The sequence below is a fragment of the Phalacrocorax aristotelis genome, chromosome 3, assembly GCF_949628215.1.
Source record: "Phalacrocorax aristotelis chromosome 3, bGulAri2.1, whole genome shotgun sequence".
In the NCBI taxonomy this organism is placed as follows: Eukaryota; Metazoa; Chordata; class Aves; order Suliformes; family Phalacrocoracidae; genus Phalacrocorax; species Phalacrocorax aristotelis.
Genome location: NC_134278.1, coordinates 99,825,592 through 99,850,153, shown reverse-complemented (window position 1 = coordinate 99,850,153; position 24,562 = coordinate 99,825,592). Strand labels below are relative to the sequence as shown.

Sequence of the window (24,562 nt, the reverse complement as noted above, 5' to 3'; positions counted from 1 at the left end):
CAGGATGCAAATAACCTGCCTTACCTGAGTAATCATCCTGTCATACCTGCTGCATGTGCACAAAGTAAAATGATTTGTGTTTACTTTGCTAAGTACTTGATGCTTACAAGACAGCATTGCTGTGAACACCAGAGGCAGACCTGAGCTACGAACAGTGGGTTCAAATTTCACACACCTCAAAACTAAGGATAGTGGATGCACAGTGTTAGACTTGGGTTCAACTCTACGTGATACAGGGCACGATAAATAGTGTGTGTGGAGACGTTTTTAAAACAACAGCAATGACAGCAACCAAATGACCACCCTTCCTAGCTCTGGTATTTTTTCCACATTCTCTAAAGCAGCACTGAGAGACTGGCGCTCTCCCTTTGCTCTGTCAGGCTCTCCTACACTGTGCAACATTTGGGGTTATCTGTGTTGCCAGTGCGCTGCACTCTGTTAGGAGAGATCAGATCAGAGCATATGCTACTTGCATTCAAAGTCTTTAACATACTATTTTAATCTTGGCTTTCATGAATAAATGTATGATAATTAGTTCAGTGATTTTTCCACTCCCCGCCCCTTTTTTAATCTTTTTTTTTTCCCTTTCTGCGCTCTCCAAAACCTAGAGGGCAACGACTCTATCCTAGTCTTTAGATCAGAACTACAGAAGGGAGGACTGAGCTCTGATCTTGATTTTTGCCACTGGCCTTTTCTCCCTTGTGACTAAGCAAACTGGGGTGAGATCCTGTCTCTCAAGTCAGGAGTATAGCCTGTGTAAACTTTCTCTTCAGCTGGATAAATTGGTATTAACTGTTTTCTACTGAGAATTTTTACACAACTGCAAAGTATTATTAGTGGGCAGTGTTTTGCTTCAGTCAATTATAGTTTGTTCCTTACAAGAAAAAGGCGGAGGGGGGGAGAGTGTTCTTGCATGTGGACAGCTTGCTCTCCCCTCTTCCATAGGATATACAGAACTTGTAGCTGGATGAGACAGATGTTTGTCCCACCAGTGGCTTTCTGCTCACTCAGGATACCAGTGCTGCCTTTAGCAGCAGCAAGCGATGCTGGGCCCTGGCTCTTTCCTCAGCTATGTTTGACACTGACAACTTCAGAGAATTCAGAATTGCTATTACCTTTGACAGAGACCTGCTGAGTATTCAATATATTATATTGATATCTGTATATCTTGCCCAGTCCATGTGTCTGACCTCAGTAATGATCACGAGTCAGACCCTCTTAAAACTGAAATAAACTTGGTCCTACTTGCTTTCAGATATTAACAGCCTTTTAACCTTAGATGTTCTCACTGTAGGGAGCTCACCTCCATGAGTCTAACTGCATATCTGCAACAAAGCTACGCATGCCGACCTCTTCCCAAATTGTACTAGGAGGCACTGGCAGCAGGACGGAGTGAATGCTGATATCTCATTTCACTTGGACTCAGTGCAGGCTGTAAGCTGTCCCTCTGCAAGCAGATCAATGAATTTGCAAATGGGGACACTACCCCAATCCCTTCAAACTTTGCTAAACACGGAATGCACACCCACACCTAATGTTCAGTTCTGCCTGGCATGTCCTGGAAGCCATCTAGTGTGGCAGGATAGTTTATTCTTCATACACAGAGCTACACAGCTTGCTTTTTTACCATGGAAGCAATGAGTCAGGGCGACTTTGTTTGGAGATGTTTGTGCATTTAATCTTGTCAAATCTCATTGACTTGGATGCTTTCTTGTCAAGCCGGCGCTGGTTTGAATTGCACCAGGACTGCTTCTTCCAGCCTTTTTCTTGTGCGGATCAAGGGGGAAAAATGTAATGCATCCTAGGGCACCTTATAATTCTACAGTGATGTCCTGTCACAGACTGTGCAGATGCTTTCCCTCTGGGAGTAGATGAACAGCCACTGTTAGACTCTCTCTCTTAATAGGGGCTGGGATGAGGTAGGGAAAGAGTCTACACCAGACACTCAGCCCACCTTTTAGTGATTCAGTAAAAGTGGGGACTGATTATTTTTAAACAACAACAAAAAAAAGGGTATTGTAGTTTTGGTATTAGCTGAGGACCTGGGAAACTGACCTTAACCATTTGATCTGCCTGGGTCTCAGGGTCTCTCTTTCCTATTCATGAACAGAAATGTTGCTCTACCCAACAAGAAAAGGGAATTTATATCTGCTCAGACCTTTTGTATGTTCCCAGCTGCTACAGTAACATACACTGAGTCTTGAATGTCCCTGCGGACTTCATTAAATGTCTGGATTGATTAGCAGTCTTTCTTTTCCAGCTTCTTTGCTTGTTAAGAGATATCCTCCTGACAGTTGTCCTGCATATCTCCACTAAAGAGAGAACAAAGCCCTGGGGAGTAACACTTGCTGTTGTGACTGCTCTGAAACATCACCATGGATTCATGTGCATCCTGTGCTGGGACAAAGGCCCAACCCACACATTCCTCTCGTATATTCTGCTTGCTTTGGTGCTTAAGGGAACGTGTGAGACCTCTCCTGTTGGTGCACAGCTAAGCAAGAAACATCTCTCTTTGTGTGCAGCTCTTAACAAGTTGTTTAACAAGTAACAAGTGCTGATCACATGTGCATCCTCCTGTGTGGAGGTAGTTGGCAGGAAAAATAAGTTGTATGTATTTTGTTCTTAAGTGACAGAATACTTTAGAGGAGGAAAGAGAAGAAAATTATCATGAGTATTGTACTGTTGCTTAATGCATAGCATGGCATGTGGAAAGGACAGGGGGACAGACCTCCGTTTACAACTATCTAAGAGTCTCTGACTGTGATGGTGTTTTCTCACACAGAGAGGTGCCTAGAGAATTGCCACACAGGTGATTCACAGGGTTGACATTTTAGTTTTGCTTTTAGCATATAAAAGAATAGATTACTACTAAAGCATTTGGATAGTGGGGTGACAGTGTAAAACTCTACGGACAAGCTATTATTAATAAAGAAGTTTAAAAATAGGGTCTTAAATTTGTATTTTAATGTTTAGTTCAGAGCTTTCATTTTCAGAAGACTCTCTAACAGCATAGAGAACTCAAAACCTTTCGCCTGACTCCAGCCAGAGCTGGAGGTGCTCAACACCTGAAAACAGATAAAGCTCATTCTGTAACTAAATCTAAGCTCTATAGCCTTGCTTCAGTTCCCCTCCTGACCCTTTTTTATTTCACAGATGCATAGGGCTTGACTATACTTTCTTCTGGCAGTTTATTACAGTGTGAGCTTAGACCAAGAACTGATCTTGATCTACAGTTAAATTAGGAGGTTTCTAAGTGTCCCCTTGCTCATTTCATTGCAAATACATTATGTCTCTTTATGCCCCCTCTTACTGTTGTACAGTGTTGCCAAGGCCTCTCTCAAAAGCAGCCAGTTACTATCTCTGATTTGGCAGCATTTTAGTGATCGGTGAAGCTATCCACATAAAGTACAGTTTTATTGTGAATTTAGAGGGCATTGGGGAAGCCATCTGCTTGCCAAAGCTGCAAAAATGCAAAACCGTTATTACAGGGATGTTCAGACAGAAATGTGAAGGGGAGAATTTTCTGTTCAGTAATTCCTGGCTGTTGTGGTTGAACTTGCATTTCTGTTGAAAAATATGATGCGTATTTAAACATTCTCTAATATCATTGATATTAGACTTCTTTCACATGATATTAGCAGCTTCTTTCACAACCTCCAGATAAGGTGACCATTAATAGAAAATGAATCCCAACCACGCAGTACTAGGACGACAAGATGAACGCGATAATAATTTTCTCCTATCATATGCTTTTTCATGGGACAGATTTCCTTCTGACAGCATGAAAAGGACTCAAGAGACTTAATACAAAGCTGACAAGTCAGCAGGACTGTCAGTGGATTCAGCCTCTAGAGAAAAAATTATCTTCTTGCAGACACCCTGCCATCTAGACGCCATAAGGCAGACTGGCTTAATGAATACTTGTCTGTGCACTATTGGAATACCTGGCAGCACGCATTTCACTAAGATCTGTCAGGATTATGCAATGACATTTCTGTCAAGTCAGACCAGGCATGATAGAGTCTTTATGCTGACTGTGGGAAGATGGATGATACCTGACCCAGCATGAAATCTGCCTGGCTGTAACATTTTTAAGCCAATTTAAACCAGCAATGAGTCAGCGTGTATTGGTCCAGCATGTTCACTGTGTAGCTGCACTGGTGGTTGTTTTTTGTGGTGGTGGTTTTTTTTTTTGTCTGATAGTAAACTCACTACTGGAATTCCTGTCTTGTGGAACTGGCCACAGCCCCTGTGGTGGTGGAGTTCAGGTGGGATGGGTGGGGCAGATTAAGATCTGAAAAACCCAAAGCTACTGCTTTGCACCAGGTATCTCACAGTTTGCTCACTGTACTGCTGCTTTTAGAAATCTGCCTCTCTCTTGTTGAGTTTTAGTCACTAGGAGCTCCCTTTGTGACCTTTTAAAGGTGGTATTATCCAGAGACTGAAAATTCACTAGATTAGAGGGCTGCAGGGCAGAGCTCTATGGCTGTGTCCTTGTTTGTCAACTGACAGATTGGCTCTGTGTCTGAGGACAGCATCAGAAGAAGATGGGATAGTTGGCATAGTGAACACTGACTACCTAGAGAGGGAGCAGCTCTTGGAGATGAAATGAGTGCCTATTCCAGGCAGCTAATGACTTGATCTGAATTTTTAAATTGAGTAAGAGGCTTTGGAGGCTTAGTCTAACTGGTGACAGTGATGTCCTGCATGAAAGCCCTTCAAAGTCCAGCAAAGAAGACTATCTTATGGCAAAACAAGCAGGCAGCCCACACACTGGAGGGGGAAAATGTGCCAGTGGGGGCAGGTGTTACCCAAGTGTGACAGATGGCTGTAAGCAAAGGAGAAGGAAGGTGACATGATGGTCAGGGGAAGAAAATGAGGGGAGGAGGGAAGGGGAAGTGACACATCCCTTTGAGGACCCACAAAGTGAGTGGAAAGCAGGGTGGGTGGCTGCTGTGAGACCCAGGGAGGGGTGGTGCAGCAGAGAGAAGAGCGTGCTGGGGAAAAGTATGAAAGATGAAACAGCTGGGACTGGGTGGAAGAACTGTGATTTAGGCAAGTTTCTCTCAAGGTGAGGAGCTGGTGGTGCCAGCAAGGAGAAGACAGAAGGGATGATGAAAAGCGAGGGGTGGGTATTGGATATACGTCACTGCAGCTCATCCTAAACCATCTCTGTAAAAGGCTGCCATACTCCTCTCTGGAAGTGGCTGCTTTCCAAGGGGATATAAAGAGATTCCTGTAATGTATATCTGTGGGTGTGTTGGGAAGTAGACAGAAGTCCTTCAGGATGAAAGGATTTCTATGAATGTTACATGTCATAATTTCTAGAGCAGGTCTCAGCTTGCTGATCACTTCTGCCTTTGCCTATACTTAAAGAAATAATCTGTCCTGGAGCTAGTGATTTGCAGCACTAAGAGCTCTATCTTCCAGCCAGTGCTCTGCATTTCTTCCCCCTCGGTACCACAGAACTAATGAAAACATTACATATGTTTTGGGGACTTAAAAGTTTCCAAAGCAAAGGCAAAAGGACTCAATAGAAAGCACAGCAAATCTGCCTATGTTCTCAGCTAAAAAAGATAGGCTGGTGTCAGAGTTCTAATGCCAACGTTTACATTAACTAGTACCTGGAGTGGCAGGCTGGTCTTTTGCTTTCATGTTGTTTATTACAAGGGCTTCAGGATTTGGAAGAGACCTGGAGCCTGACAGTGCTCTTGCTTTATGTCAGTGGAAGTTGAGTGAAACCTCACTAGACACATTCAAGTTGGGTGGAGTAAAACTGATGAGAGCATTGTCCAGAGCAAAGTTTCCTTAGGACAGCCTGTTTAGCTTCTCTGTGCACACAGAAGAACTTGTCCCCTCTACCCTTTACATATTTAAATCTCTGTCATTTGTGACAGATGGATTGAGTGTTTCCTGGTACTTGGGCCAATCCTCAAAATAGTTCCTAGCCAGATTTCAGGACTTTGGAAGGCATCTGAATATAGGCCAAGTTTTTGAGAGAGGTCAGTGCAGAGTTGCACTGACGCATAACTGGAATTCTGAGGAAGTTTTTCTTTACTATGGTGTCCCAACACAAACTGAATTCTCACAGTACACATAGTTTAAATTTGGGGAGAAATTATGCTTGAAAACCTGACCTGAAATGGCCGTCAGTAACTGATAGCTCCTACCAGTGACTAGGAAACACAGTCCTTTTCCATTGTTACTCAGGATGCTGAAAGAATACATGATGGGGATAAATAATGCAAATTGAGGAGATGCTGATGGGCATGATGAAACAGGATATTTCTGGAGTACACAGTAGACAATAAAATGGACACATTGAACAGTTGATCTAAAAACCAGACTTGATAAATCAACTGTTCAAAATCAGGCAAAATTTAAGTACTTCCTGTATAACAGCAGTGGAGAAAAAAGCATAGCCCTTTCTATCCACACAACTATTTAATCTCAGTTCTTTTGCATTATTGCATTATTTTTTTCTCTTCCAGTTTTGGAAATGCAAAATATAGCAGTATTTCCAACGCAAATAACGAGGACAGCACCTCCCCCCTCTCCTCACCCCAAACAAAATCATGGTTTGGTTTCCCAAAACCCAAATATCACCTTGAGTTTTTGTCTGCATCCTGCTTTCAGGTCAGAAGAGTTAAGGTTGCAGCTTCGCATATTTCTATGAATAACAAGAGCCAGAACTGTGCAGGCTTTATGCTCATTTTTGCATTGCTCTTAGAGGAAGTGCAGCACTGTGTGATTGTAGGACCTGAGCCTTTCAGATGAACAGTATGCCTTTGTGAGACTGTGATAAAAATCACACAAGTTGGCAGGGTGGCTACTGTACTGCAACAATGGAGGTGAACTAGGAAGTCAAAACTAACCAGTGCACTTTCATCCTCCCAGGCAAAGTGAATTACAAAACATAAGCAAACATCACCAGTGGGGAGTATTACAGCAAATATTTGAAATGCCTCCCTTTTAGAGGCTTTCAGGGCAGATGCTTTCAGTTGTGTATCATACTGTTGGTAGCCCACATGACAAAACTCTCTGGAAAAATATTTTCTTATTGCCATTGTACCCTAAACAACATTGCATGAAGTGGGAGAATGTTAATTCCCTCAGTGTTTGCCTTTCCCTTCCAAGCATGGCTATTTGAGACACAGTCAGTCTGAGAGCTCTGCACTGCCTAAGACTGTTATCCATTAGCATTTTTCTTCTCACTGTCAGGCTGGTGAGTGACTAAATATCCCTGGTGCTGAATCTGCTGATCACTGGGAATTCTTCTTTTCCAGGAGAGACAGAAAGCCTAGTGTGTGGTTTCCTTGGCTATGGGGAGCCTGGGCTGCACTGCAGCCAGTAGAATGGAACTGGGTGGAAGGCTGGAGAAAGGCTGCAATAGCAGTACTGGAAAGAAAGCTGATGGGCAGTGGCGCTGCCAGTCCTTACCTCCCGGCTAGGACCTTGTGCTCACTGCTAATGCAGGAAAGGGAGGTGGTGACATACATAGGGTGAAGATGAATTAAGTGTTCAGGATATATTCAGGAAGCACTACCCTGAAACAGGGATCAAATACAACTTGGCCAGGGCATCACCGAACTTGGTAGACTTGGATCTGCTTAGCTCACAGCGCGCGTAGGTCGAGACTGATGGTCAGCAGAGCGTGTAAGGCTCACTCCCCCAGGGACAGTACTGCTACTGAAGCGCATGAGCTGCTGTTACCAGGTGCCTCAGTTAGCATGGCAGACTGCTCAAGATGATGAATTATGAAGAAGTCCTAACTCCTGCCCTTGCTCTGCTGTACCGCATGACCTGCAGTCCTCCCCTTTGTCCTGATTTATTTCAGTACAGTCATCCCTTTCTCATCCTCCCTCCCAGCAGGATGGCCTGGGCTCATTATGTGACACCATACCAGTGTTTTGCAAATAGACAGCATCGATATTATTACCAAATTGTCAAAGCAGCCAAAACTGCGCTGCTTTGGTACCTCTGCTGCCTGCTGTTGCCTCATGCTCAGCTGGAAACAATAAAAGAAAGGAGAAGAACACAGAGCAAGGGATAAGGTAATGCAATGCCTAGTTCTTTACATGTGAACATAGATCCATGCCCCAGTACGTGAAAAATACCAGAAGAGAAGTGGCTATTCTCCAGGCAAGGATAATATAGAAGCAGTGAAGGGCAGGATGCATTGGGCAATGACATCCTGGGAACACTTCCCACCGTGCCTGTAAATGAAACCTGTATGTCCTAGGGGGTCTAGCTACCACACCTGTGACATCATGGGTGCCCACCACAAAGAACTGTATGAGTCACAGGAGCTCAGCAGGACAAATCACTGCAGGCAGCTCCTTGGCTATGCTTCTTACTGGAGCCTGAGAGCCACAGCAGCAGCTGTGTCAGTGCTGGTGATCTCATTGCATGCTGAGGGGATGTGGACTTCAGCTATGACAGACTGCATCACCCTCATCTGCTTGACAGGCCTAAACCTGAAGGTCTGCTACTGGGAAACTTCATGGGCTGCTCTGTGGGAGGAAGGAGGCTCTTATGATCATGTAGTGGTGTCTGGAAGAGAGCCAGTGCGGAGCTCTGTTTCTCAGGGTTATATAGCATTCCTTGGAGGAAAGCTTACTACCCATTTGCAAAGCCCTGCTGCTGGCTACATGAAGCTGACTGCTGCTAGCACTAACACTGGCATACTGGTGCTTCTGCACACTGTCTTGTCCACTGGGGAAGGGACTGCGTTATCTGTCACGTTAGTCTTCCCAACAGCCACGAGGCAAAGCTTCAGAACCTGGTCTCAGCCCCTGATTCATTCTTTTAAACCAGTTTCCTCGCTCCTGCTCCTTGAAACGTGGATGCAATAACAGGAACAGCTATTGCCTTGAAATTCAGGGGTATAAGGTGGCTCTCGTGGATTGCTAAGCTTTGATACCATGGTTATTTTGCTGAGCTGGCACTGTATAGATCAGATAATGCTCTTGATGTCTAATGGGAAAGGAGACAGACTTATGACGTTCCCAGTGAGAGGAATTTCCTATTTTTAGAAATGCTGCTGGTTCTCATGGAATGGGCAGGCTGGGAAAGCCTGCCACATCTTCTGCATCTTTACTTTTCCCCTCAAATTTATGACAGAAAGCTGCTTTACTATTCACTCCCTTCCCTGACCTTGCATCACAGGTGCCCTAGTCTGAGGGTCTTAAAACCTACTGCTAGCAAACAATGGAGCTAAAAGCTCCCCTGCTCCTAGCAGTTAAGAAACTTCGAAGTGTCTCTTGGGAAACCTCTGTAAGACTCCCTCAGGTCTTGCTTCATTCCCAAGTGAAACCTGAGGAGGCTGGAAAGGTATAGAAAGGCAGGAGCATTTTGTTGTGTCAGCAGCTTTTAGTACTGTCTTGTTTTCTGCCTAGAAACCACATTATTGCTCTATCTGCCTCCAAAACCAACTTGTTAATGAGGGCATCTGGCTTGTAAGCTTAGTGGCAAAGGCGCCAGCCTCACCACTTTTTCCTATTCCTTTTCCATGGGAGCCTAGAGGTGAGTAGTCCCTTTGAAACACCAGCTTCCTTCAGATATGCTCAAGCCAAAGCCTGGCAGTAGCCCTTCCTAAACACAAGCACCTCGGTACTCTTTTGACTCTTTCTGCTCCCTGGGCTGGATCCCCCGCAGACAGAAATTGCTGGAGTTCTGCAAGCTTCAAGAAAGCTATGTTGATCTAAACCAGATGAGGATCTTGTCCTGTAGCTATTGAAAAGCCCTGATGCGGCCCACGTGAGCAGTTTCAGAATGTCCTGCATATAAATGATGATGCAGTGAGATCCCACCTAGCCTATACTTTTAACTGTTGTGATTAGGTCAGTTGACAGCTGGGTTGTGACAGCCCCCTTGCCTGGCTAGAGGTGTAGCAGAGCAAATTCCTGGGATTGTAGGATGAGGAGATGACTGTGCTCCATCTAGAGTTCTCATCTCCTGGCAAAAGGGTGAAGTGACCATACACTGTAGTCACAGGGCCAATGCACAAGCACTTAACTGCACTAAGGGGAGAAAAGCTGTCCAGGAAGAACTTGCCCCACATGCTGAGACAAGCCTCCAGTCCTACAAATAGGTATAGTGTGCAAAAGGTTAGAGAACTGGGAATCCCCTTTAGCCTTCTCTGCTTATGAGGAATATTCCCTCAGCTGTTCCCAAATGTTTGGAGAGCCACTGTTGGCTTGGATCATAGTGCACCAGTGAGTTTCCTAACACTGCACAGCTATGCATCAGTATGTTCTGGCATTGCTTGCATTTACTAGAGTAGCTGCAGAAATGAGACACCAAGACCCCCTGGGAGGCTGATAAAGAAATTTTGCAAAAGGAGGAGCAAGAAGTGCCAGAACATTTTGCAGAAGAATATTTTTAGTACTGGAAATAGCTGGAAAATACAAAAATATACGCCAGTATTTGAACTGGTGAGGAGATTTAGGAAAGGGGCTATCGAAACTTTTTTTGGGACTTGAAATGGGTCCATTTTGACTCATGCACAATGTTGGTTTGGGGTTTTTTTTTTTCCCTGTAAGACCAAACATATTTCCTCCTAAGCAAGTTTTCTTCACGCAAGAGAACTGGTTGCTTTCAGTGGCATTTTTTGACTTAAAAATGTTTATACCACGTAGTGTTTAAAAGTAAAACATGCAAAAATTTGTACTTTCTGTTGAAGGGAGGAATGCTTGCACAGCATGTTTTTCAACCTTCTGATGAAGGCTTGCGCATCTTACTACCTTTTGTGGACTGCCTGGAAGGAATTTATAATCCCCTAGCAGTGCAGAGTCCCATGTTGGAAAAGCTTAATGTGAGTGTTCAACTAACTTTAGCTGTCCTTTATAGCTTTATTGACACTTCTTTAGCTAGGGTCCCTGCGGTGGAAGATCCCAGTAAAACAAAAAAGACCGGGCTCTGTTCTAGGTGGCTGCTCAACTGAAAGAGAAAAGCAAGCTTCCAAGAACAATTTCAGTGCAAAGGAGTGTTATAGAAGTGGGAAAGGCACAAGTCATCAGAATCTTATGGGACAGAACGCTGAAATATGAGCAAGGCCTCAGCACTTTGCATAGAGCCTGTGCTGCTGAAATTTAATTGTGCATTGTTAATAGGTGGTGTGAATGAGAACTGATCTTCTCAAACCTGAATGCTGTGATTACTACTCTTGGCTTTCTTCCAATTAAATGATGCATAGCTACCAGCTTTGTCTAAGGAACCAGTAAGAAACATGAACTATGCCACCACCACCTTACAGGCTAAGAAAATGCCCACAGATGTTAGGTTTAAAGTATCAAGATGTTGCCCACTTCAGGGGATCAGCCTGAGACACTCAGAAGTTCACTGAGACACTTTGTGCTATTCATCAGATCCATTTAGTACCCCCAGGATTTCCAGATTCCCCACTGCAATGAGGAACTTGGGTGCCAATGGCTCTTAAGTCCAGTCTAGTCCTGCACTAGATTTAGGAAGCCTGGACAGTGCAAGAAACCTGCTAGGCCAACTGGAAAGAAACCAGGTTGATTGCCATGGGAGCCTTGCCTATAGCTCATCAATAAGTCACTGAAAGCAAGTGTTTCTGCAAAGTAGATAGGTATTAATTGACTTTTTCTGATGGAAATATGTTCCACTGGAAAATACTGGACTATGACACAGGTACTGCTGACCTGGTCAGCAACCTTCCCTGAAAGCATTTAAATTCCCTATAGCAGATTGCAAATCAAGTCCAAGGGAACACTGGCAAAGTCATGCTGTATCTGAGAGGCTCCTACTAATGTTTCTGGCTACAGCTTAAGATGAAACTCATATAGAACCTGTTTGGTTTTCACTACTGTTGTTTGGAAGACTTACCTCTGCTAATTCTTTGTTTTTCTCCAGAAAGGATTCCTGGTGTATCAATGACGCTGATGCTCTCTAGTACAGGATTAGGTAGCTGGGCACAAACAAACCTGTGTGAAAATAAACGTTTTAAAAATAAAAGCAAAAGGCATTTATGATGTGCTGAACATCACAGGCAGCACAAGACAAGCCAGGCTCTGATCTCAGTTACAAGTCCTCACTGGGAGCTTAGAGCTACTCTTGCTTTAAAGAAATGAGAAAGAAGCCAGAATCGAGCACTTTCTATGTTTTGCTTCTGCTAGAACATGGGTCTCAGTCATGACCTATGACAGGTTTTTTAAATGTGGCCCCCAAATTGTGAATTATTACTGAAAATGTGGAAACACAGATGTTTTCATTTGCTGTTTAGATTTTAGCAAGAAGTGGTATTTGTTTTTCTTCAGTTAAGCATTCCCCTGCAGAGTCCCGAACTCAAGTGAACTGAAATAACTTGAGTTTAAAAAAAATCAGCAATGTTGTAGAAGTTTTGCTTTCTTTTAAATCTGGTCTTAAACAGTCAGAAAATGTGCTATTCTTGCACCACAGACAGCATCAGATCTCAAGAGGTTGCTTAGTCTATCCTCCTGCCTCAAGGCAGGATCAATCAGATCTTTGAGGTGTTCTTCAAATCCCTAACAATGCACTCACCAGCATTTGCTGGAAGTCTACTCCATTACTTAATTATCCTTACACCAAAACCTTTTTCTTAACATCTTATCTAAATCTCCCATGCTGCCATGCCTTTCAGTCTCAAGCACAGTAGATGTGGAAAACAATTTATTTTTCCCTTCTTGTCACAACGTATACTTTTGTCATCCTGTCTCCCCTCAGTCCTTCCTCTAAAGAAAAGTGTTATTGGTTTTCTTTCCTCCCCGTCTCGTTCCTCTCTAGCTGCCTTTCCAGCTCATTTCTAAATCCTTGAAGACCCTTACAGGCTTCCTTTGGGTCCTCTCAAACTGCTCCACATATTTCTTCAGGCATGACGCCCCAAGCTGATATGGTATTCCAGCTGTGAGCTTGCCAGTGGTGAACAGAGTGGATGGATTGTTCCTTCTCCCTTACATGAGACAGTCCTGTTCGTATATCTCAGTAAGGAGGTTGCTGTTCTAACAGCAGTATGATGCTGACTTATATCCAGTTTGTAATTCACTCCTCCCCCCGCCGCAGCTCCATTTCGGTGTAACTGCTCTTTAGCTAGTTGTTCCCCATCTTGTATCTATGCAAATCACTAAGAAGAGTAACTTGTGCTTTATTCTTAGTGGGTTGCAGCTCATTTGTTTCAGTTGCTAGTAATAGCAAAGGACAGTAAAAGCCTATCCACTTACGTGGCTCCTGGTAGCATTTCATGGATAGCCTTTTTGTGATGGCATTCCAGGCAGCTATAAATATGCATGTGTGTATGTACATATGCATATTAATAGGGTGGTGTGATATCCAGGCATAAAAAACATGTTGGTGTGGGAGAAAGCAGAACCACAGAAAGGATGGGGGTTGGCACAAGGGCCACTAAATGCAGTCAAGGCAGACAGCCCTGCAGCACTCTGATGAGTGGCTGGTTCTGAAGTCCCTGCAGCTATGAACACGTCTGGGCTACACTACAACCTCACCCCAATTTTTCTACTTGTATGACTCCAAGAAGATTCTGACAAGAGTGAATCCTCATGGGTTACATGACTGTCTTCTCTCCTAAGCTGTCAGCTATTTCAGACCACATACTACAGCCTCTCTCTCCCATGCCTGCAGCTTGGCAGGTGGCAACAGGGACCATTTCTGAATGTGTAACACTTCATGTAGGAGAAGGGGCCTGGCTTGATTCTCCTGTTGAGTGCCAGGTACAGCAGCTGAGAACAAAAGGCTCGGGAGATCATGTTATTCCACTTTTCTGCCAGGCCAGGTTTGCTTGCTACTGTTACAGCCCTGAGCATTCCTTGTGGCCTAATACTAAATGGCTCAGTTAAGGGGACTTTCCACCAGTTTCTTCAGAGAAAGTACTCCACAAGAGATTTCAGATACAAGGTCAGAGGCCAGTGAAAGTAAGTACATTCTGGCCCTGTTGGCAAGGTTGTTAGGGCTGCTGCCTTCCTGTTGTCTCAGCAGAACTCCAGGACCTCAGGGAGCATGACCTAGTTCTGTCCGGGGCCATATGAAGGGAAGAGTGTGGTGCCAAATCAGACTTTCACTACCTTCACCCCATGCTCTGCCTGTAAAGGAGGAGCCTGTTATCCATGATATCTCCTACTTCTGACAACACAAAAGCAGGACTGACGCCACTGTAGCTTCTCAAGACAGACTTTGGGGCTGGGAGGAATCTTGCAACCAAGCCAATGTGATATGAAAGCAATGGCTGAGACTCCTGATTTTGCTCCAGGCCTTTGGTGCCAAACACATCCTCCTGATAACAAGGTACAACCTGTAATCTCTCTGCTGGGATCCTTCAGACCTACAGTACTGCCAGAGTTGGAGTGAGGAAAACGGGCCTTTCTGTCAATACCCAGGAGCCACCTGGGACAAGGAGAGGAGGACAAGAGACAGGGTCAGAGCCTGGTACTGCAGAGCCGCTATCCTTTCAGCTGCGGGCAGTTTGTCAGCCCTATCTCTGCCCCTAGCCAGGAAGGTATGGGTAGGTGCTCCATCTCCTGGGAATGAAGGGAGGGAGGAGACAGGCTCTGAGCAGCACAATTAGCTGCTGTCTCCCAGCCAAATCCTGACTGTAGCACTCTTCCTCTGCTTCCTGGAAGGCAGCAGATCCCAGTCTCTGCTGGGAAGGGAGTACCAGCTGAGGCTAGATGCTCACTCCTTCTGTTCCTTCACTTAGCTCCCCTGGAACAGCAGGCTCAGCACCCTACAGGACACAGTCTGTGGGCTGACATGTTCTCAGCTGAGACCATCATGGTCTGCATGAATGGCACTGCCTTATGCTGTTCTGTTCCTTTCCACTGGTGCCCATAAACAAATGTTACCTTTAAGCACCCAAGGGTAAAGCAGACTTGCGCATGGTCACTCTCTTATCTCAGTTTAGAGGGGCTGCTCCTGGAGATTACCTCCCTTCTTTAGATTTCCTGCTTACGGCCTCCTAGCTAAGGTTACTGCCTTAGTAAACACGTAGGAGCAGCAAGATATGTGCAAGGCAGACCCAGCTCTGCACTGTCTCTTGCCACGAAGCCAGGCCCACAACAGGGGTACGTGTGGGTGGCTTGATCCAGTCCAGTGGGTATACCCTAACTTACATCTGCTAAATTTCTGGCCCTCTGAGTCAATTCTTGCATGCACTTAATTTCCTAATTAGCTGGGTATTACCATCTGCATTTTCAGCACTGTGATGCTCACATTGCTGAGCTAGTCCCTTGTAGCATGTCTTCCTCTGCCAGTTTAGAAATCATTACCCTCCCCCACCCTCTGCTTTTTTCATGTTAGCAGAAAAGGGTTTAATTAGCTGTTGTGGCTACTCCCTGTGTTGCTAGCAGGACTGCATTCTGCTGCTGCTGAATCAGTGCTGTGCCCCTCTGCCCTGCCATCCTCACAGGCACATAATTGACTCTTTCCTCACAGGAGAAGGAAGAGTAGCAGGAGGGTAACAAGAGCACACCACGATACCGTGACCTGGGCTAATGGACGCAGAGATCCCTTGCTGTATTAGGAGTAAACAGCATTCAGGACACAATCAATCCAGTGCGGGCATATTTGCTTTTTTTTGCCCTCAATGATCCTGGCTTCCTTACTCCTGATGTTGCTTCTTCTCTGTAGCAAACTGTCTGCCAGCTGTGGCTGTTCTTGGCTATCAGCAGAGCTGCTCTGAATGATGTTCTCTTCGTCTGGTATCTCCACACTCCAGGCAGAAGGCCTGTATTTTCTTAAGGCAAACTACCTTCCTCCCTAGTGTGGGGAGTGGGCAGTTACCTGACCTAACTGTTGGCCAGGTGCAGATGTTCTGGGCCCTATAAAATATTGAAAACATCTCAAAGTCTCTCTGGTGCAGGACCATATTGATGCATTTGAATGATGAACCTGTGTGGTGATCAGATACTGCTTCCAGAGTCACCCTGAGGCACTGTGAGGCTCTCTGCATAGTAGCAACTCCAGCTAGGTCCCTCTTCTCTCATCAAGCTTCTCCCTACGCTTCTCTGCAGGTCCCTTCCCTGTCTCACTGCAGCTTACACCAGTACTGCTGTGGTCAGTGCTGGTAGGAGATGCTGCATTCTCTAGATAGACATTCTCTAAGCTCAGAAGCTAGAAAGGGAGCCAAAGCCCAGCTTTCCTGGTGGTTTGGCTGAGCAGCTGCCATGTTTGCAACATCTCCCACACTGTGTTAGCAGGGAAGGCGCTGATGACAGGCGTAGTCACAGTTTGCTCCCATCTGCCTGCTATAGCACAGTTTGTGCTCATCTAGGATATGGGTGTGTGCTGCTGGCTTCCTGCAAGGCCTAGATCCAAGACTTACTATGGTTGGGCTAGGTCTAGGGGATGGAAAGGTTACATTCCTCATGTCACAGAGCCACTGTCCAAACCCCCTGCTACAGTTTTTTTTATGGGAAAGACATTATACCTGTCATCAGTTTGCACCTGAGGGTATATATAAGGCATCAGAATGGAGAGAGCCTGGTTTTGTTACGGAGGGTACATTCAAGCAATGTTTAAAAAAATGCAAGAAAGCAAAGACTTTTGCATATTGCACCAGTTCCACTTCTCTACTAACTTCAGTGGTTATGGCTGGTTGGACTGTTTAATTTCAGGGAACTGAATTGATCACAACACAGAAGAAGCTAGGAAAATAAAAGAAAGACAGTGAAATGTAATATAGATATTTACCTCTAGACTCCTACATGATGAGCTTGACAGGCTGTGCTGTGGTTTTTTGTTTTGTTTATTCAAGTAAAATGAATGTTTGCCCTACTTGAATTTGTTAATCTGCCCTTCAGTGTGTGACTGATGAGCACCCAGTAGGACTGGAATGGCTTTGCATCAGCCATGTGGATGGGGGGGGGGGGGGGGGCGAAAAAAAGGAAGAATAGCATAATACCTTATCCCTTTAAATCGCTACCTGTGCTGCTCAATAGGTTCTAGCTTTATTCTCCAGAGCAACTAAGTTCTTGAGTACTGACCTGTTCAAAAAGGCATTGCCAAAGGCATTGAGTTTCCTGAATGGTTTTTTGGGATCCACCACCAACGCGTTTCCAGGAACAATTCCTTCCACATCTCCTTGCATAACTGCTATAAAGGAGTCAGTTGTAGGCTCTGGTCCAATCCTCATCCCTGGGAAGTCCTGCTCCAGCAGGTACCTGTAGACAAAAAAAAAAAAAGAAAGTTTGGGCATGAGACATGAGCTGCCTAAGTCTTCAATGAGTTATACTGAAGATTGCAGTGTAATTATGAAGCTCAAGAGCATGGATCCTTCCGGGACTATTTTTAGCACTGTCACTGAATTGCTTGATAAATGTCATGGTAGCTTTTCTACTCAAGATCTCCACATTTAAAGCCTTCTTATTTCAGGTAGATTAGAAAATTGAGAAGATTATAGCTGCTGGAAAGAGATTCTCATTATGATTGATCGTTTTGTGTGTTTTAATCCTCAAGACATTTGGAACAGATTTGGCATAGCAGAGAAAAAAACAATAGTTCATTGCAATCACAGTTAATCTTGAAACCTTACTGGCCTTTGGTGCCAATATCAATTACTTCACTGCTGCTCATTTCAGCAGACTCATCCAACAAATGTGCTTAGCCCCCAGTCCAAATCTGTTGCTCAGTTGACAACTTCTCCTGTACTTGACTGTGGAAGTCTCAAGTCTCTGTTCTTGTGTGCTTCTGCAATGCAGCTACAGGTCTGCATTACAAACTGCTCAAGCATATTAAGCATTATGCATGTATATCCCAGTATTTGTTATCAAGCTAAATAGTACAACAAGCACAGCAGCCTCCCTTATTTCCTAAGCCTCTGGCAGCCTCCCTGAAGGTACATTTTGGCAAAATTCAGGGAAAGATAGTCACGCATTGGGCTGTAGCACTTTGAATAGGATCCTGGCACTACATCCTGACTTACCCTGCCAAATTCAGGGTGGGTCAGTGGTGGGCACGGGACAGTTCCTTTTGGTTCATGAAGGAGCCAAATGCCATCACTGAGGTCAGGTCAGTATTTGTGCATGTGGGTGCAGAAAACATCCCAACTGATGGTCCTGTGCTGAAAACTAAGACCATTGTGTCCACATGGCTTGCAAAAGGGAGCTAGAACTGGTCTAGTCCTCAGTATGGGATGATGTCAGACCACCTGACCTGGTGATAAGCTCTGGATTGTTATATAAAGAACATAATGACTGCCAGGTTATGGAAGTTAGTATAATCCAGTTCCCAATGGGCAAGGCCAAATCAACTGGATCTAGATGTAAAACACACAAATATATACCCAGGACATACTATGAATCACTGCTACTTATCTGGCTTGGTACACATTAATGAAGAGAATGTCTGCAGCAAGAACAAGTCCAGCAATGATATCCATAATTCCCTTTGGAGCTGACCACCTCCTTTATTGCTTTTTATCATGTATTTTCATGTCTTTCATCCAAAGTGACTTCTAAATCCTGTGCTCATTAGAACTGACTTCTTTTAATGGAAGCAACTCAGATGAAACAGAAGCTGTTTAGCAGTTCCCAAAAAACCTAAATAATCCAGGAAGGCAACAATCCTCTGACCTTCTATGCTAGGGTGGATACATCCTATCTACCTAAAGCCTATGAAGGGTTTCCTTGAACTTTCCTATAGAATGGGGTCATTACTTAACAAAAGCAGACCACAGCCAATGCTGGCATGAGCTACCTTCCTGGCTGGTGATCACAACACACCTTTCTGGCAGCTACAGTAACTTTCCTCTAGCTTGAAACAGTTGAGAACAAGGAGGAGCTACTTTCCTCCCACCAAGGGCTCTGTAGACAACCATGTCAATGTTCTTGGCTCCATTCCCTGGAAAGTTCTTTACACTGAAACAACCATTTGCTAGATTAGAAGCCACTTGGCCAAACTCTGGAAACTATACTCAGGCCTTCTGGATAGCAATTCAAAAGTATTAGCCCCTGCTGGACACTGCTGCAATGCTAGTCACTGCTATTGGCTTTCCTCTGCTCCTACTTTGTACTTTGCTTTTGGTCTGACATAGCATATTTAAGAATGATATACAGATAGACATTCACTGAATCCATAGAAATAAATCTTTGGGTTCTTCCCTTGCAAATACTAGAGAGAAAAAGAGAGAGGTAGTGAAAACAGTTGTTAAATGCAACAAGCAAAGTGTTTTTGAGAAACACCCCTCTCCCAATGCCAGGTCACAGCCTTGCTGTAACAATAACCTGCTTGTTTTTTTACAGGTTTGAGATGCGTGTGTAATATGATAGCTTTTGACCAACAGGTAAAAAAAAGCCTATGGGTTTTGTCATTTATAGACCAAGCTTCTGAAAAAGTCGAAGCAAAAATCCTACATATAATAGCAACGCTCTTCCTCCAGCCAGGCTGCTCAGAAGAATTTTATCACAGCTCCACTCAGCTAACATTTCAAAGCATTTCTGTGTTTATTTCTTACATAAGACTTAAAAATCCCAACAAAAGCACTCTCATATAGAAGTCACTATAAGAGGAAGTTAATTGATTTAATGTGCAACAAGTGGTATGAAATCAGAGATATGAGGATTTGCACTGCCTAGTATCATAGCATCTATTTTAAATAAGGCATCTCTGGAATACTTGGGAATATTGTGCAGCAGGGTATCTGCAGCACAAGAACCTCATTGTACACAGGACAAATACAAGGGTATTTATTGACACTGTCTGATGGGGGGAAGGCACTTCTGCTAGGCAGTGACACAGGCTGCCTCTGATAACAGAAGCAAACTAGAGAACACATGCTATTTTCCACATTTGTGGGGATTTCTAGTAGAGAAGAGCAAACAATAGCTCTGAAAACCCCTACCAACAGTGAGCAATTTCCCCTGATAGTGCAGCATGCCTTACTCAGAGCTGCTGAACACCTTCAAGGGCCTGGGGGAAGCAACCTCCAGCCAGGTTGGGGAAGCCTGCAGAGTGGTGCCAGGCAGGAGGTGAATGTTGTGGGTGGTTTGTTTGGGTATTTTTTTGTGGGGGTTATTTTTTTAATGACCAATCTGCTTTTCGGAGAAGTGTCTGGAATTGGTATGCAGCTGGGAACACCAAGCTGTTTGCCCCACTTCAGGCCTGTCCCCACTCCTGGTGAGAGGGGAGATGAGGGGCAAGGGCAGGAAAGCTGCACTAGTGCAGCCTGGCTTGGGGTAGCCTTTCCCAGGTGGGTTTGGAGCAGCATAGGAGCCAGGCAAGGAGATCCCAGGCTCTCTGGGCAGGAGTGCCGCAGGATGTGGGGGAAGGGGCCGTTTACTCGTGATGAGTCATGCAGGAGCCCTGCAGGATGCTGTGTGTGGCAGCAGAGGTGATGCAGAGCGGGAAAGGGAAGAGGGGCAGAGCAGGAGGAAGTGGTGACAACTGCCTGGTGCAGGCAGAGATGAAAGGTTCAGGGCCACATGGGGAGGTCACACCAGAGCTCTGCATGTAGCCTGTGACAAAGTCTAGAGAGGCCAGGACGTGTAAATGATTATCTGTAGCAGGAAGAGGTGGCTACACCAGAAAAGCAAGCCATGTTGACAGTTAGTAGGACTCTGGCAGGCTTGTTTATTTTATTAGCAGGATGGCTGGATAGAAGCCAGGATTATTTTTAGAAAAGACCACAGAATCTAAGTCAATTAGGAGAGTAATGTTCTGTCCTGCACTCCCACCCTCTTACAGGAAACATAAAAAGCAATAGCATTGCAGAAGCAGGCTCCAGTGGCATCCTGCTGTGACTGTCAGGTATTCCCAGGTAGAAGTGTTGCCTTACCCTTGCCATCACAGCCTTTCAGACCCCAGCTCTAAGGAAAAGCCTCAGCCAAATGTATGCAGATGAGAAAAATGGGAGCGAGTGAGAGGAGAGTAAGCAGGAGCAGTAAGCAAGGATGTAAAAGCTGCAGTTAGTTATCTTTCACATAGCAAAAAAAGGCTCAGTTCTCTGGGTCCCTGAAAGCAGGGGAGAGAACCACCTGGTTCCACTTAAAACAAGCCAGTGCTCTTGTCTCGCTAGGCTGGCTTTGACCCACACAACTCACCTCCCTCCTCCCCGCCTCAGCCTCTAGGAATGTTTCTCATTGCTGACCTTGACTGCCTTCTTTCTGCTATCAGCTCCTGACAAGAGAGCAGCCTCACTGCAAAATGCTGCAGCTTAGGTGCTTCAAAGCCTTTCATTTTTTCCTTGTTTCATCTCAGATTCCCCAGGAAGGAAAGATGTTTGGGAGACAAACCCACCTCAGGTAGACAAAGGACCTTAGTTACCTTTTTTTAAAATGGTGTACTCGGATCCAGCTGAACTGGGATTAAGTTCATTCCACATAAGTGTTTCGTGGCATTAAGTCACCTCCCTAAATTGCATGGCAGTACAAGCAGGATGCAATATAAGTGTGGAGTGGATACATAGGGATAACACTAATTATGCCCATGCTGACAAGATTATGGAAGGCATGTCCAGAGGTTGTTTCTTGTTTCATTCTAATACCAAGACATAAGGGTTGTTTCCCCTCCCACTTCCTCCCCCAGTCCCCTTTAACTCCTCCCTGTTCTAAGTTTTAGCTCCCACTCGCCTTCCCACAATAACTCTGGATGCTAATCTGGTGCTTATCACAGCTCTTTAGTGACCAGTGCCTGCAAGCTCACACTGGAAACCTATCACAAGCAACACTCAGTTTTCTGGCACCTCCTGCCTTTGTTTGGCTGGGATCACACTAAAGTACCAGATGCCCCCCACTCCTATTATAAAAGGACCTGGGTTCTCCAACAGCTCTCAACTGTCACCTTCTTATGCACTCTTTTACACAAAGGAAACTCCACCTTCCCAAAAGGCTTATCAGGTCTGTTTTGTGCTCCTGGTCACATCTGCTTGACTACAGTCCCTGGGTAGGCTCATCCCAGCCCTGTGCATAGATGAGGCTGGGAGATGAAGACACTAGCACTGGTTGAAGAGAGGCTCAGATCAGCTTGCTGACAGCAGAGCAAAGGAGTTGCTGCCATCCCCCAGAAGCAAACACTCAGTCCTCTTTTGCCTGCAATATGCTTTAGGCACCCAAACTTCTTGCAAAAGCAGCTCAGGCTTACAGAAAAAGGACTTTACTGAACTGGGAGGGGCAAAGGCAGGAAGTCTCTGCTAACAACAGCATGCAGGTGAGACTGCAGGGAAAAGCAGATGCTGGCAATCCAGAGAGAAGCATTAGGAAGAAATTCTCTACATAGCTGTGGCTGTGTAACTATCACGGATGGATATTCAGAAACCTCATTGTGTTCAGAGGAAGGTCTGCTTCGAGGTGTCAGTAACCCAGAGGACAGAGAAAGCCTTTCAAATAGGTTTGGTACCAAGTCACAGACAAAGATCAGGGGTGGAACCAGACAACTATGTTATTCAAGCTAGCCTCTGATTTTTAGAGGAGCAAATCCCTTTCCAGCCATGTGCTAAATGCTTCTTAGGGTCATTCATGCCCCTTCACCATCTACTTGACCTGTCACATGAGAAAAGCCTTTCTACTCAAAAAACTTTAGTTTGCCAGGTACATGACAAGGTAGCAGAAATGCATTCTGTTCTTGGCTCCTAGTTGGGGCATTAAGTAGCAGGAATATTACAGCACACAACACCCCCCACCTGCATTTCTCAAGGTCGCTCCTAAAGTAGTCAGTTTGATTCACCTCTCCCTACTCTCCACAGCTCCCTCCTCCACCAAGAAATACTGGTGAAACAAAGGGCTGGCTGCTTGTGGCTTGCATCCAGATTGACACTGGGGTAATTCCACAGATTACAACACAGCCACACCAGAAAAAGGCTGGAATTTAACACTAAGCTTATGAATCACATAGGAAATGCAGACAGCACAGCTTCAGCTATGATCCCAAGAGAAAGGTTGCTGCAAGTTGAATTAGCAGTGTGGCTGAACAGAGATCCCCTGCAACCAAGTCCAGCTGGAAAAGTTTAACCCTCTCTTTGACAGCTTCACATCCAACCTGCTGCTGGCAGCTGCCCTTTCTTCACAGTAGGGAAAAACTCGATGTTCCCAGTATCTCGGCAGAGCAGGACAGAGTTAAATCAGGGCTTACTTTCAGAGCCCTAAAGATGGGCAGATCTCTCTTGTGCAGACACACACCCCCCCCCGAGCACACATGCTTCTCAAACTAGGCTCCAAGCGTTGTTTCTGGGAACAGTGCAGAGAAAGAAAGACACAAGAGTGAGACACAGACCGTTACAAACCCAAGCACCCACTTCAAGGTTCCCTAGGCCATAGGTTGCCCCACCACCTAAAAGCTACATCAGGTTGAAAAGAATGGCTGTTAGAGGGGCCACCCCGACCCAAGCAGTCACGGGGATCCCCTGCGTGAGGCTTCCCGCAGCCTTTGCACTTTGAACAGTGAAGAGGGCCCCAAGTGACTCACGTCTCCACACTAATGCCCTGCCTGCGCTCCTCAGCCCTGCCCTGGGCTACTTTTTGCCACGTCGGTGTTTCACGGGACATCTCACTCACCCTGTCCTTACAAAGGAACACTCTCGGAGTTTGAGTGGACGTGGATTTTCACTTGAAAGCTCCTGATGATCAGCAGGGGTATGGCAGGGGGAACAGAAGAGAGGGATCCAGGTAGCAAAGACCCCCTCTGCCCCACCACAGCCCACGGCGCCGAGGGTGCGGGCACGCCCGGGAGGGAAGGAGGGAGGCAGGCAACCGGGTTTTACCTGATGAAGGTGGTCTTCCCCGTCGAGTACTGCCCCACAAGGAGCACCATGGGCTTGTTGTCGAAGTCAGCATCCTCCAGTGCCGGTGAGTGGAACTCGTGGAACTTGTAGTGCTCTTCCAGAGGGAGCAGCTTGGTTTTGTAGAGCTTTTTCAGGCCCTCGCTGACCGTCTGAAACACCTCGGGGTCCTTCCTCCGGCGGTCGTCGGTGCCCAGCCAGCTGAACATCTTGGGGCTGCCTGAAGCCAGCTCCGCAGCGACCACCGAGGCTGGGGCGTGGGGCGGCGGGCAGGAGAGGAGCCGCGGGCTGGTTGGCTACTGGGCGGGCTACCCCCGCATGCCCCCTCAGGCCGGCAGGGCGAGCGGGCGGTGGGACCCGGGGGATGGCCTGGCAGGCCTCGCTCCCCTCCGGCGCCCACCCGCGAGGGCCGCCTCCCGTTACGCGACCCGCAACAGCCGCTTTCAGTCAGAAAACGGTCCCCGTGGGAGGCTAAAAAAGCCGCTCCTCTCCGCAGCCTCGGCTGAGCGGTGCCGGTGGACGCCGCCTACCCTTCGCGCCGCCGGCTCCCGGCGTGGGCATGCCGCGGAGGCAGGGCGGGAAGGGCGGGCGGCGGCAGCGGCAGCGCCCTCCGAATGCGGCGGGCGGTGTTTAAGGGCGGCCCTCCAGGAAATGGGCCGGCGGCGGAAGTCGGCGGCTCCTGGCAGGCACCGCCCGTTCTCCCCAGTGGGTGAAGCCGCGCCGGGCGGCGCCATGTTGAGGCGGGGCGCGACGCGGATTGGGGGGCCAAGCCCGCCCCGCGGGGCGAGGAGGGGCATAGCGCCCCCTGGGGGCCGCGGCGGAGGTTTGCAGCCTGGCCGCCATTTTATTCCTTTTCCCACC

The 24,562-nt window shown here is 46.2% G+C and overlaps 1 protein-coding gene across 1 annotated transcript in view; it reads right to left on the bottom strand.

The window, feature by feature from the left end:
- The window catches only part of EHD3 (EH domain containing 3), a 30,054-nt gene extending 5,708 nt beyond the window's left edge, over window positions 1-24,346 (bottom strand). Inside the window, exons 1-3 of the mRNA XM_075088704.1 lie at window positions 23,684-24,346; window positions 16,977-17,153; window positions 11,851-11,948 (exon numbers count right to left, since the gene is read on the bottom strand). Coding sequence (XP_074944805.1) covers window positions 11,851-11,948; window positions 16,977-17,153; window positions 23,684-23,910 — 502 coding nt within the window. The 5' untranslated portion in view covers window positions 23,911-24,346. The remainder of the gene's footprint in view (window positions 1-11,850; window positions 11,949-16,976; window positions 17,154-23,683) is intronic.
- Between the last annotated feature and the right edge of the window lie 216 nt (window positions 24,347-24,562).